General features: G+C 40.0%; 1 protein-coding gene across 1 annotated transcript in view; it reads left to right on the plus strand.

Annotated features, from left to right (window-relative positions):
* SAR1B (secretion associated Ras related GTPase 1B) overlaps positions 1–10,301 on the plus strand; it is a 28,875-nt gene extending 18,574 nt beyond the window's left edge. Inside the window, exons 3-7 of the mRNA XM_058168528.1 lie at positions 450–569; positions 3,062–3,127; positions 4,793–4,896; positions 9,051–9,182; positions 9,656–10,301. Coding sequence (XP_058024511.1) covers positions 450–569; positions 3,062–3,127; positions 4,793–4,896; positions 9,051–9,182; positions 9,656–9,772 — 539 coding nt within the window. The 3' untranslated portion in view covers positions 9,773–10,301. The remainder of the gene's footprint in view (positions 1–449; positions 570–3,061; positions 3,128–4,792; positions 4,897–9,050; positions 9,183–9,655) is intronic.
* The last annotated feature ends 5,032 nt before the right edge of the window (positions 10,302–15,333 follow it).

Consider the following 15,333-nt stretch of genomic DNA (forward strand, 5'->3'; position numbering starts at 1 on the left):
GTTCTGTACTCCCAAAAACCCTTGAACCAGAGATAACAGTAGAATCCTCAGAAAAGTAAAATGTTGTTGCATTTTCATTCTTACTTCACAGAATCATTGAATAGTGACTGGCTACTGTTGTAAGGCTTATTTTCAAGTCTCTGTACAGTTGGCTCAAGAATTCTGGGAGTCCACAAGTCATAAAAGGGCCATCATTCCCCAACCCTGATTTAAATAATCAGCATGAACTAGAAGAAACATGGTTGGCATTTTGGTTTTTGAAGGCTTCAGCATTCACCTATCACACTTTAAGCAATATCTTCCAGAGCAGTTCCTGGATATTTGCTTTTAAATTCTAAGCGTATATGGTGCTATACAGAATGCCTAGGTTTCGTCAGAAGGGTTTCTTATGCCATTCTGGTGTGAGCTGAGAAAATTAATTCCTGTTCACCAGTCTTATTCTTTTTCAGGATTATACAAGAAAACAGGTAAACTAGTATTCCTTGGATTGGATAATGCTGGAAAAACTACTCTCTTGCACATGCTTAAAGATGACAGACTGGGACAACATGTCCCCACATTACATCCCAGTAAGTCAATGTTTAGTTTTGATGTATACTTAGCACTGCTTCAAAGCTGATATAAGCTGTGTTAATTTTTATGCCACCAAAAAGCTTATGAGGAGGCCCTTACAGGATGCACCTCTGTCTTAGTGATAAGATATATATTCTCCACGCCAGGCAAGTTCAGTATTTATTCATTTGTTAAACTAATGACTGTTGTCTCAGTAGGCAAGATACGTCAAAAACAAGATGTAAAAGAAGCTTGAAAAGAAATGAACTCAAATCATGAATAAAATTATTTGCTATAGAATTGCAGATCAGAGTGATTCCGTTTGCTAAAGACTCTGTAATCCATAGGAGAATTTTAGCATAGATAGGAGGGGAGGGGAGAGGAGGGGAGTGAACGACATCATCATACCTATAAGAGGGGTATAGTAAAGAAGATAATAAGAAGGATAAATAATAATACTACAGCCATACTACATGGGTAAATATTCATAAGCATTAGACAGCACTGTGAGAATTCAGGATTCAGCAAAATGATGGTAGAAGGGGAAAAAACTGCCCCTGTGCCTAGTTGTTTTGGCATGAAATGCCTTATAGCAACGTCCCAAGAGGAGGAGTTGAAACAGTTTATATCCAGGATGTGAGGGGTCTGTAAAGATTTTCTCAGCCCTCCTTCTGATCCGTGCAATATACAGATCGTCTATGGAAAGCTATAATGCCAAAGAAATCTCCTGCATCTACAGAAGACAAGTTCAATATTACCTGGTTTCTCCTCTGCCAGAAACTTCAATGTACCTTCCTCCCTTCTACTTTTCTAATGTGTCTGATTGAAAAACAGTGTTATATAAAAATCAGTCACAGCCAGATGAGCTGTGGGAAACAAACAAGATCCATAAAGAGCCAACCAAAGTATGCAAGTTTTCAAGTTCTTAAAACTTGAACTGTCGTGTCCCACTCCTCCGCTGACGGCCGGGTCAGGGAAATCCGAATCAGGCTTGCCTCTGCAGCTCTGCCCAAAGTCCTAGCAAAGTCCTCAGAGCAGGCAGGAGACCAGAAAGTGACTTCAGCAAGATAAGTTCGACTTTGCCTGACTCAGAGACTGCCAGAAAGCAGATCCTTTATATAGGCCGTGGGGTGTGGCTCCATGACTCAGCACTCATTAAGGCCTGCCCCTCCCTTCCTTCTGTTGCCTCCGCCTATCCAGTCTTCTGATGCGAGGGTCACACCAATCAGCAGCTGTTGGAAATAAACTTTCCTCAGGCTCACATGCTGTGGAGGAGGGGGAGGGGTCTAGCTGCTCCGTTTGCCTGGGCATGGAGCCAGGGCTGGGGCCGGGGGGTGCTCCCTCCTCTGCAGCCTGCTTGGGCATGGAGCCAAGGCTGGGGCCGGGAGATGCCCCCTCCTCAGCCTGTCTGGGCATGGAGCCAGGGCTGGGGCCGGGAGGACATTCTTCAGCGTTCGGAAGCAGATAAGCAGACCCCGGCTGCGGTGAGAGCGGGCAAGACAAAACATGAACAAAGAAGTTACACGTCAAAAATGTGATTGATTGTCTGACTCTATCTGTACAGGTTATCATATACAGTATCATATTTTTGGAATACAGAGTTTGGCTAATGAGCCTGGGGAATCAGTTATGAAAATTATCGTACACAAGTAGAAAGAAAGTAAAACTTAGATGTTAAAGAATAAAATCAAGTTATGTATTTCTATCAATCTTTGAAACATCTTTAAACTGTAAGGGGACTATATTTTCATATGGCTCTTTCATAAGAGCTAAGTTTGCAGATCCCTGGTCTACATTGTAAGCCGCCCTGAGTCTTCGGAGAAGGGCGGGGTATAAATGTAAACAAACAAACAAACAGATCAGCAGTGAAATCCCCCGGTTCTATCCGGCTTGCCGAACCGGTAGTGCTGGCAGCGGGAGGCTCCGCCCACCCACCAGGATGTCATTACATCTTGTTTTTTAACCATCTGCGCATGCACAGAAGAGGCATGTACGTGCATAATGTGCCCATGCACACACGAAGGAGCGTACCCAAACCGGTAGCAAATGTAAGTGGATTTCACTGCTGGTCTAGATTCAGTAACATATTAAGGAGTTAAACTGTATTTTCCTTCCTTCCTTCCTTTCTCTCTTTTCACTGCTGATAATAAATTATTTTTATTGATGACAATTTCAAATACAAATATTAAATGTGAAAGAAATCAAATAGTTGGAAGTTTATTAAATGTTTGCTACCACTTCTTATAAGCACTCAAAAATATGTTACAACAGTAAAAACGAACTGTACAAATGTACAAACTGTAAATATATACAATCAAAATTAGTCAAACATTAAAAACTTGATGAAGGAGTTGGAACAGTTATTTATTTTTCAATTTGCCCTGATGTGGCCCTCTAATGACATAGGCCATTAACCAACCCAATACTTAGCTGCTTTCAGAAATTCATGGGGAGGATTTATGAAAGACACTTCTTTTTTAAAAATATAAATAATTTCATGTTTCTATAGCTTCTGAAGAGCTGACAATTGCTGGTATGACATTTACAACTTTTGATCTAGGAGGACATGCTCAAGGTAAGAGAAGCAAACAGGCAGAATCCTCACAGCGGTTTCTAAATGATGTTAGTTTAATCTTTCTTTGCTGTATTCCAAAGTGATCATACAACTTGTTTTTCCCAGTTCTGAAAATCTTTTTAATATTGTGAGTATTTGATTTTAAATTTGTTGTGTAGACATTGTTCTGATGCTTTTTTGCTCATAATAAATGCACATATTAAGCGTAAGCCTTTGTATCCTTTCCATGGGTCAACTTAAATGTTGTACCATTGCACCTTCATTGTTCTAACACTTTCCAGTCAAATTTCAGCAATTAATTTTTATTTCTAATAATAATAGAAAGTGCAATTATGATTGTTTTACGATTTTAATAGGATAAAATTATGCCCATCTTTGGTTTTTATTACATTTGAAATAAGACAAATTATTATAGGATTTGCTCTGCTGTTGAATATTAGAGTAACTTAGTCCTCTTGTCATTCTTGCGATGTATTTATATGTTTATCAGCTTCAATTTTGGCTATCTAGAGGTTTCAAAATGGTGTTTTTTAGGATACATGAAATGCTGCTCCTGAAAGGGTTTGCTATTTAACTTTTTAATAAGATGTATTAGTAATACAGATAGTCCTTGACTTACAACAGTTCATTTAGTGACCGTTCAAAGTTACAACAGCACTGAAAATGTGATTTATGACTGTTTTGCAGCATCTCCATGATCATGTGATCAAAATTCAAATGCTTGACAACTGGTTCAAGTTGATGTGCCCCAAGCTGATACGATCATCTTTTGCGGTCTTCTGACAAGCAAAGTTAATGGGGAAGCCAGATTCACTTAATAGCCGGGTTACTAACTTATCAACTGCAGTGATTCACTTAACAACTGTGGCAAGAGAGGTTGTAAAATGGGGCAAATGTCTCCCATAACAACATAAATTTTGGGCTCAATTGTGGTTGTAAATCGAGGACTATCTGTAGTTATAGGACTTTTTTTTAAAAAAATCCTTTTTTAAAAAAAAATCCACAATATAATATTTTTTTCAAAAACTCTTAATATTACATGGTAATTCAACAGTAAATCCACAAGAAACTGTGTTTCTCAATATAAATGATATGGTTTTCAGTTTTAAATGCAAAAAAAATTCACTTTCAAAATTTTTTTCACACATAGATCCAAATGCCCTTTTAAAAAGTTTATCCAACCAAATGAAATGCTACTGTCAGTAGTGCTTGATTTACATTCATTTGTTTAACGACTGTTCAAAGTTGCGACATTGAAAATGACATACAACTGATCCTCGCACTTATGACCATCACCTCATCCCTTTGGTCGCACGATCAACATTTGAGCGCTTGACAAGAGGCATGTATTTACAATGGCCTCAGTCCCGGGGTCATGTGATTGCCACTTGTAAACTTCCCAGCTGGCTTCCAACAAGTAAAGTCAATGGGAGTTTTAACAACTGCATGAATCATTTAACAGCTATAGTGATTTGCTTAACAACTGTGGCAGAAAAGATTGTAAAATCTGGCCTGACTTGTTTAACAACCAAGTTGCTTAGCAATGAAAATTCTAAGTCCCAATTATGGTCATAGGTCAAGGACTACCTGTAGCATCTATGAATAGAGTAACAAGCGTTGCAGGCAATTTCCTGTCGCAGTTTCTTTATAATCCTCTTTTATTAGCTCGCAGGGTTTGGAAAAACTATCTGCCTGCCATCAACGGCATTGTCTTTCTAGTGGACTGTGCAGATCATGAAAGATTGGCTGAAGCTAAGCAAGAACTTGATGTGAGTTTATATATATTTGGCACTTGCTAAAATCCAGATGAAAAGATGAAAACATTGCAATGACTAGGGGAAAAGCAACAAAACTTTTATGATACAGCATTTGTGTGGATGTGTTGTGTCATTTCAGGAAAGACCAGTTACTATTATCCTTTACTTTTCCTTAAATCTGGGTTAGTAAAATCAGAACTATCAAAAGTTAAAAGCCAGGAGGTCCACAATTTGCCCAATCAGAATTGTGTCCTTAGGTAGGCTGCTTCTCCCTATCAAAGAAAGTATTTGATCAACAAAAGATGTCCAAGGCCCTTAATGTATATTCTATATCTATGATCTAGTGCAGTGGCCCCCAATGTTTTGGGCACCAGGGACCTGTTCTGTGGAGAAATGTTTTTCCATGGATCAGAGGGGGCATGGTTTTGCGTGCTGCCTGCATTTCACGGATGCGGCTTTGCTTCTTTGCGTGGCCCGGTTGCTGGCATGCCTTGTACTGGCATGCCGGCATGACTGGTGCCGGTCCATGACCAGGTGTTGGGGACCCCTATTCTAGAGGAAGCTTCACTATGTTTCTTATATCATAGTATTACTGGAAAGTAATATGCAGTGGAAGATCAATTTTTCATCTCTTTGCAAGCCATTGTAGGAAAATATTGAAGAGCATTGTATTTTTCATAATATAAATAAATAGAGTTTAAAAGAAAGTATTTTCATTAAAATGAAGTGAATATTTCTGGAAAAGAAATATTAGCAACAGTTCATCCCAATCCCCAAATCTTAATTGTGATTGCTAACTAGTTACCCTCTCATAATTTTAATATACTGTAGTTGCCACTTGTTATCATATACAAGTCATTATGTTATAATCTGAATTATATTAAAATGATATTAATAATAATATAATAATAATAATATTTTAATTTGTATACCGCCCTTCTCCCGAAGGACTCAGGGCGGTGAACAGGCAGATAAAATATAAATACACACAGTAATTAAAAACATCCCTTAAAAAACTAATTCAAATGCCCAAAAATGTTAAAAAACGTACTCCCCCGTAAAATAACAAAATTTTAAAAACCCATCCAATAAAAATAAAAATCAGGCTAGTCCAGCCATACGAAATAAATAAGTTTTAAGTTCGCGGCGAAAGATCCTAAGGTCAGGTAATTGTCGAAGTCCGAGGGGAAGTTTGTTCCACAGGGTCGGAGCTCCCACAGAGAAGGCCCTCCCCCTGGGGGCCGCCAGTCGACACTGTTTGGCTGACGGCACCCTGAGGAGTCCCTCTCTGTGGGAGCGTGCGGACGATGGGAGATAGAAGCCGGCAGTAGGCGGTCCGTAGATAGCCGGTCCTAAGCCATGGGCGCTTTAAAGGTGGTAACCAATACCTTGAAGCGCACCGGAAAACAACAGGTAGCCAGTGCAGTCTGCGAGGATAGGTGTTATGTGGGAGCTCCGAGGCGCTCCCTCAATAACCAGCGCAGCTGCGTTCTGAACTAGCTGAAGTCTCGGGTGCTCTTCAAGGGAGCCCCATGTGAGAGCATTGCAGTAGTCCAGGCGAGAGGTAACGAGCATGAGTGACTGTGCATAAGGCATCCCGGTCCAGGAACTGGCGGATCAGGCGAACCTGATAAAATGCTCTCCTGGAGACGGTTGCCAAATGGTCTTCAAAGGACAACCGACCATCCAGGAGCACGCCCAAGTTGCGTACCTTCTCCATCGGGGCCAGTGATTCACCCCCGACAGACAGCCGCATCTGCAGCTGACTGTACCGAGGTGCCGGCATCCACAGCCACTCCCTCTTGGAGGGATTAAGGTTGAGCCTGTTCCTCCCCATCCAGACCCGTATGGCTTCCAGACACCGGGACAGCACTTCGACAGCTTCACTGGGGTGGCCCGGGGTGGAAAAGTACAGCTGGGTGTCATCAGCGTACAGTTGGTATCTCACCCCAAAGCCACTGATGATCTCACCCAGCGGCTTCATATAGATGTTGAACAGGAGGGGTGAGAGAATCGACCCCTGCGGCACCCCACACATGAGGCACCTTGGAGTCGATCTCTGCCCCCCTGTCAACACCGTCTGCGTCCGATCAGAGAGGTAGGAGGAGAACCACCGATAAACGGTGCCTCCCACTCCCAACCCCTCCAACCGGCGCAGCAGGATACCATGGTCGATGGTATCAAAAGCCGCTGAGAGGTCTAATAGGACCAGGGCAGAGGAGTAACCCCTATCCCTGGCCCTCCAGAGATCATCCACCAGTGCGACCAAAGCTGTCTCTGTGCTGTATCCGGGCCGGAAGCCGGACTGGAACGGGTGTAGATAGACAGCTTCATCCAGGTACTGGGGTAGCTGACACGCCACCACACTCTCTACAACCTTCGCCGTAAAGCGAAGATTGGAGACTGGCCGGTAGTTCCCTAAAACAGCTGGGTCCAGGGAAGGCTTCTTGAGGAGGGGTCTCACCACCGCCTCTTTCAAGGCCGTGGGAAAAAACCCCTCCCGCAAAGAAGCATTTGTAATCCCCTGGAGCCAGCCTCGTGTCACCTCCTGAGTAGCCAGTACTAACCAGGAGGGGCACGGATCCAGTAAACATGTGGTGGCGTTCAGCCTACCCAGCAACCTGTCCATGTCCTCGGGAGTCACAGGATCAAAGTCATCCCAAACCACCTCAACAAGACGGGCCTCAGAACCCTCGCCTGGATCTACCCAATTTTGATCCAATCCGTCCCGAAGCTGAACAATTTTGTCGTATAGATAACCGTTAAACTCCTCGGCACGCCCTTGTAGGGGGTCCTCCCGCTCCTCCTGTTGAAGGAGCGAGCGGGTCACCCGAAATAGGGTGGCCGGGCGGTTATCTGCCGACGCAATGAGGAGGAAGCGTGGGCGCCGCAACCCTCATTGCCACTAGGTAGGTCCTACTATAGGACCTAACTAGTGTCCAGTCAGCCTCAGAGCGGCTGGATTTCCACGCACTCTCTAGGCGTCTTCTCCGGCGCTTCATCTCCCTCAGCTCCTCGGAGAACCAAGGAGCTGGTTGAGACCGAACACGGGTCAGAGGGCCCAAAGGCGCGGCACGGTCCAAAGCTGCAGCCGCGGCCCTTTCCTAGGCCGCAACAAGCCCTTCACTCGAGTGGTGGGTCAGGTGTCGGGGAAACGGCCCAAGCCCCGTCAGTAACCTCCCCGGGTCCTCCAGGCGCCTGGGACGGAACCAACGCATTGGTTCCATCTCCCTCAGCTCCTCGGAGAACCAAGGAGCTGGTTGAGACCGACGCCGGGTCAGAGGCCGCAAAGGCACGACACGGTCCAAAGCTCCAGCCGCGGCCCGTTCCTAGGCCGCAACTAGCTCTTCAGTCGAGTCGTGGGCCAGGTGTTCGGGAAACGGCCCAAGCTCCGTCAGGAACCTCTCCGGGTCCATCAGGCGCCTGGGACGGAACCAACGCATTGGTTCCATCTCCCTGCGGTGGTGGGTAGATATTAAAGATCACATGACCATACCATATGTTAGTGAACCTTCAACACATCCAGCTTAGAAAAATCTGATGTCCAATATTGTCCATCCTTTCAAATCAAGGAGAGAAGCAACTTAGAACTAAGGAGAAATTTCCTGACAGTTAGAACAATTAATCAGTGGAACAACTGCCTGTAGAAGTTGTAAATGCTCCAACACTGGAAATTTTAAAGAAAATGTTGGATAACCATTTGTCTGAAATGGTGTAGGGTTTCCTGCCTGGGCAGGGGGTTGGATTAGAAGACCTCCAAGGTCCCTTCCAACTCTGTTATTATTATTATTAAATACATTTGGGGGTGGTGGGGTGTCCAATGTACCCTGAATATAATTTTTTATGAATCAACTTTAATCTTAGCTTAGTTGATACTATTCTAACATTTTAAAGATAGGAATCCATTGATTGGTCTTTATTATATATCATATTTGATCCTCATTTTATGTTATGAAGTAGAATCAAATGGAAGAAAGCCATTTTGTATACAGGGTATCTGACTCTTCCTTCTTATTTTAATGTTCAAGAGATCTGGTAGTCAGTATAGATACTTTCCAGTACTGCTTCAGATGGTCTTCAGAAGTTTCTCCCTGTGTTTGATTCCTTCTATTTTGTACTGGTTGTATGAAACCTAAAATATTATACATTTCTTCCTTTCTTCTTAGGCATTAATGACAGATGAAACTATTGCTAACGTGCCTATCCTAATTCTTGGCAACAAGATTGACAGACCAGAAGCCATCAGTGAAGAGAGGTTACGAGAAATGTTTGGTTTGTATGGCCAGACAACAGGAAAGGTATGTGCCTTTTTCCATAACACTAAACTCTGGGACTCAGTGTGTTAGCCATATTTTTTCTTCTGAGTTCTGCTTTACTTCTTTTGGAGTTTGTCCAAAATTCTATAACAATTCCATATTTCTTCAGAGTTTAATATTTCAGGAATAATATTTCAATTTTTTTTTCTAATTCATTATCTAATTGTGTTATTTACAATAAAAATTTATTATAAATGTATCCTCCTCCCTCTTTGTAAAACTACATATTGCCTACCTAGAAAGTTAAGGCAAACTATTTCTGTCCAGGAATAGTTATACATAGAAGATAGAATGTTCTTTAGTGGCCAAGTGTGATTGGACAATAGATTAAAAAAAGCTACAAGAGTTAAAGGTGGTCAGCACTATCAAATAGTATTGTTGGGCACTGTCTTCCTGTAAAGAAATCTCCATCAAGAATTCATGATTGAATCTGCACCCTCTTTTTTTATTTCCAGGGGAATGTCTCGGTGAAGGAATTGAACACTCGGCCCTTAGAAGTTTTTATGTGCAGTGTGTTGAAGAGACAAGGTTATGGGGAAGGATTTCGCTGGATGGCACAATACATTGATTAATGCCAAATTCACATTACTACACACTATCCAAACCTGTTCATGTTCTGATCAATCAGTGTACATAACTTGAACTTAATAGATTTTGGTTACAAAAGCGTATTTTTTTTATTGTATCAATTGTGTTAAATTTTAAGCGTAAAGACTGAAAACAGATTTTAACCAAGTTTGTCAATTTGGATCTTGTAACATTAGTCTCTAGGCCTATCAAGCCACCTTCTTTTTGGATTAACTTATATGTTGTCTGCAGTTCTCACCCATTTTTGTTTTTAGCTTTCCCACACAGTATGTTTTTTGAATGCACTTTTTAACAGCTCAACCCTACAGACTTGTTGGTCCTATTTAATGCTCATCATGTTAAATTTTTAAGTATTTTTTTCAGAACCAATTTTATAAATGTAAAGTGAATAACGACTCCTCAAAGGATAGTAATGAATAAGCTTTATGAATAATTGCATGATGCCTTACGGTTTTCAATAATATACTTTCTTATGCAACGTCATGCAATAAAACTAAATCCCATTTCGTGACATCTTTAATGGGGACATGTTTCATTTTAATGTGTCTTAATCTAGTAAATATGTTTTAAAATGTGAATCTGTGGGGTAGTTTTCTAAAATGCAGTATAATTTCCATGTACTGTAGACTTTTTATATTATTTATTTGATTACCTTTACGCTGGGAATGAATCACACTAACGTTATCCATGCTTGTGGATGTAAATGTTCAGTCACTGTTTTTTTACATTGTACAGAAAGAAGCACTACTGTATGGTCTCATTGTGTAGTGCATCATGTAGTACTAGTGGGTGCCTGAGTGCAGCTTTTTAGAAAACCATTGGGTTGGTACTGCAAATACACATTTAGAAGCCTGGCTCCTGTGTGAATTATGTTACTGGACTGAGCACGGTGTAACTTAACCCACTGCTCTGAGCCTTTGTCTTTCCTGTCAAAGCATTCATACAACTTGTCAAAGGTTACAAAAGGTGACTGACTGCCATTCAAATGATATAGAGAACAGGTCAGTGCTTTGTTGCCATCCTTGGCTACAGAGATGGAATTTTATTTTTTATTTTATCTTAACTACATATCTGTTAATAAAGTGAGAGTGGTCGTTCAGAGAAGGCGCTGTGTATCAACTTCATGGTTTATTTTATTTAGCATTGCCACAAAGTTCCACATTTTGATTTAAAAAACACACACCAAAAATGGACTTAGGAAATGAAAAAATAGCCTTACAGCAATTAATTGTTCTAAGAATCTTAGTGTCCTTGCATGTAATTTCTTTAAGTTGAGAAGCCAAGTGTTCAGATGGCACAGGGAGGCCTCTATGGATGCTGTTTGAAACTGCTTTCCTTTCCTTCTCCCTTCAGTTCAGATCCTGATTAAGATTCATATGCTAGATTTAAAAGTGAATGACGAGAAGGCCTCATGTAGATTTGAATTGTTAGACTGCCTTGTGTAAAGCCCTGGAGGTAGGGTTTTTGGAGAACTGTAATTATTTTTATTATATATACTTATTATCAGGAAATAAGCTTTTCACTGATGTGTTACCCTTATGCATTTTCAGAAAAACTGGAAATGCGAGCGTAAAGGACAAAGTTGATATGGTCACTGGCATCTTGTTGAGTTATAGTACAATACAAGTAATCTTCACTTTATGACCATTCACTTAACAGACATTCAAAGGTACAATGGCACTGAAAAAAGTAACTTACAACTAGTCCTCGCAGTTACAACCCTTGTGAGTTCCCATACTCACAAGATCAAAATTCAGGCGTTTCTCAACCATCATGTATTTACAATTGTTGCTATATCCTGGAGGTCACATGATCATTATTTAGGAGGCTTCTGATGGACAAAGTCAAGGGGGAAGCCAGATTTGCTTAAAGTCACTTAATGAACATGATGAAGAAGGCCCTAAACTCACTTAATGAACATGATGAAGAAGGCCCTAAACTCACTTAACTGCATCACATAGCCATTTTCCCATCCCAAATGTTATTTTTCTACATACAAATACAACATTTAAGATTTGTTCAAATATACAGTTAACCTTAAGAAGGCAATTATATTTTTGGAAGATACTAACTCCACACACACACACACACACCCCAGATTAAATGTTATAGTTCTGATAAAGGTGATCTTGACCATTAAATCAATTTGTTTATACTGCCTGTAGCTCTCATTCTGCACGCTGTTGATCTTTTCTTCTATAGCTTTGATCAAAGCAAGCATTTTCGTTTTTTCTCCCCTTTCATTCAAAATGCTTTCAGAATCTGAAGATATAATTTTCAGGACATTTCATAAAATCAGAATGATCAGTATTAGAATTAGCATATTGATTTTAGTTGTTGCATAGGAATTAGAAAAATGGTTTGCTCCTGCTGGTATCTGGAAATGTTATCTTCCTTGATTCTTCATTTTAAATGTAACACTTCCTGACCTATAAAAGAAAGGCAGAATAGAATAGAATAGAATAGAATAGAATAGAATAGAATAGAATAGAATAGAATAGAATAGAATAGAATAATAGAATAGAATAGAATAGAATAGAACAGTTCTTTCAGTATTTGAGGTTGTGTAGCCATCTCAATCTTTTTGTTACCCTGTTGGTGTTAATATAGGACTTGGGTTCATACAGTTTATTTTAATGTGTGCTTGTGTTTTCATGTCTTCCTGTAAGGAAGCCTTTTCCTAGAGCAAAATAATGTGTGGATAAAGTCTTTTGGATACAACATAAAATACATTTGTAGAATGGTTAGTCAACACTATTAATTGGATCTCTCCTCTGCCATAATGAATCAGGCAAGTTTTCCAACTCTACATTTTTTAATTCATCCTTGCTAGATTTTATTTTTATTTTAATATTTATAATGATTATCTCTTAAATAAAATAGGTGCACAATAGAGAAAATCACTTTGCCACTTGATGGATCAGATATTATAGCAAGTTGTCTTCCAAATACAAAATCGTAAATAACTGTTTATTTCTCACTTTTTGCTCTGGAATGCAATCACTGCTGTTGCCTTTGGAAGACTTTCAAAGTTAAGTGGATACTTGCTGTATAATGTGGCCAATAACTCAAGATGGTCAACCACTAACCAAACTGACATGGAGTGGAAGGTTTGCTATCTTGCAGTGGTAAAAGAAACTAGAGGTAGCCTTTGACTTATGAACACAACTGGGAACAGAACAGAATTTCTGTTACTAAGTGAGACAATTGTTAAGTAGGTCACACTCAATTTTGTTACCATTTTTGCCATAGCTATTAAGCAAAACACTGCAGTTATTAAGTAAATCATGGGATTGTTAAATAATCCAACTTCCTGACTGGCTGTTTATATCAGGAGTCTCCAACCTTGGCAACTTTATGACTTGTGGACTTCAACTCCCAGCTTTGCTGGCTGAGGAATTCTGGGAGTTAAAGTCCACAAGTCATAAAGTTGTCATGGTTGGAGACCCCTGGCTTATATGACTGGTCACAAATGACAATCAACCCCAGGTTGCTGCAACTGTCACAAATATAAGCTGGTTGCCAAGCACCCACATTTTGATGTGTGACTGGGGATGCTGCAATGGTCATAAGTGTGAGTACTGTTGTAATTTACTTTTTTGCAGTGCCATTGTAACTTTGAATGGTTGTTAAATGAATGATTGTTAAGTTGAGAACTACCTGTAGTTCACCAAACACATTAATGACACGACAGGAATGCCCTACTGGTCTTCTAACATAAAAAAAGGCAATATATGTTAAGAACTCTAAATGAAAATGCTGATTCTTTCAGGAAAATAATTTAGTAGGTGAAAAACATGCTTATTGTTTATTTCTCATCCCATTTTCAAAGCTGCTTAAGACAAGGGAAACTTTTTTATATAGAGAGATTCTTCTCCTTAAAGGAAACTGCATGAATTCTACACACAGTGAAATCATCAGGACAGGCATCATTGTTCTGGTTTATGAAATAAACACATTCTTCATCATCAGAATTCACACAGTTTCTTCCATTAGGCTTTGTGTAGAAGTAATTTAAGTTGCAGTTTAAACATCTTATTATGTTTCAGGCATGTGCATAATGCCAATCTTTTCCTATTTTAATCCCCTCTGCTAGAAGAGTGTATCAGTATTTACCAAAAAGGAAACAGATACAAATATACAAAATGACTTTTTAAATGGGAATTGCTTCTGTGATATGAAGAAAAACTCCCCTCCCCTTCCCGCTTCTTTCAACATGGAACAATTTCAGTCACTTTAGAAGTTATGTATTTAATTTCAGGAAATAGTTCCCAAAATTGTTCAGTCGTTAATTCTGTGTGTGCGTGAGTGTGTTTGCAGCAATGTTTCCCCCACTGAAGGGGTGGCTTGTTAAATAGCTTTCATTTAAAGGACAGCAACTGTGTGCCGAAAAAAATAGAATTAACTAATAAAATGCTCATATGAAATATGCCTATCTTAGTATGTATTACTAGAATTTCATCTTTCCCTTGCTTGCCGGAGCTTGTTTTTGAGACAAAGCAAAAAATGTGGTGCAATTATTGATTTAAATTTAAATTTAGATTGCAGCATACTGTGGCATTTAATTATTCCCTAATACCAGCTTTGGTTCTAGAGGTACTAGGACAGAAAATAACTGGCTGGCAAAAGAATATACATATTTAACCCTTATCTTTAAAAATCAGACATATATGCATTATCACTTATTTGTGTGTCAACTCTAAATGTCCATATGAAGTTCAAGAAAGCTGAACCCAAGTCTTTTGGCAACCTTTGGCATAGACAGAATCACTTTGGACAAAAGGGAGGGCTTCAAGCTGCCCTGTTCAAGCCTTGTGATTTTCAAAAGCAGTAAAAACATTTGTTCAAATGCTAGGGAAGAGCTTAGCCTGTTTACCCTTTATTTTAAGACTATGAAGCTGATATCTCTCCATGTGACAGTAGCGTCAGTTCTATTTAGAGGATTGTAAACATGAAATCGTCCAGAGAGATTTATTTGATTCCTGACCTGACCTTATCCAACTGTTACAGAGACTGATTTCTACAAAGACGTGACAAGCTATGAGATAGCATCTCAAGAATAAGCTGCCAGTCTTCTGTATTGCTGTATTTCTTTACTATCAAGATTTTTGAGCAGGGGTGAAATCCAGCAGATTCTGACAGGTTCTGGAGAACTGGTAGTAGAAATTTTGAGTAGTTCGGAGAACCGGCAAATACCCCCTCTGGCTGGCCCCAGAGTGGGGAGGAAATTTTGCAATATTTATTTTATTTATTTATTTATTTTATTTGTCACAACAGTATATATAAGCATAAGCATGAAATAACTACAAAATTTGGATACAATCAAAGGGAACATTAGGAAAGGAACGGTAGGCACGTTGGTGCTCTTATGCACGCCCCTTATAGACCTCTTAGGAATGGGGTGAGGTCAATAGTAACCAAATAGTTTTTGGTTAAAGCTTTGGGGATTTTGGGAAGAGACCACAGAGTCTGGTAGTGCATTCCAGGCATTAACAAGTATTCCAAGCACTGATGATTCTGTTTCTGAAGTCATATTTTCTGCAAT

The sequence above is a fragment of the Ahaetulla prasina genome, chromosome 2, assembly GCF_028640845.1.
Source record: "Ahaetulla prasina isolate Xishuangbanna chromosome 2, ASM2864084v1, whole genome shotgun sequence".
Taxonomy (NCBI): domain Eukaryota; kingdom Metazoa; phylum Chordata; class Lepidosauria; order Squamata; family Colubridae; genus Ahaetulla; species Ahaetulla prasina.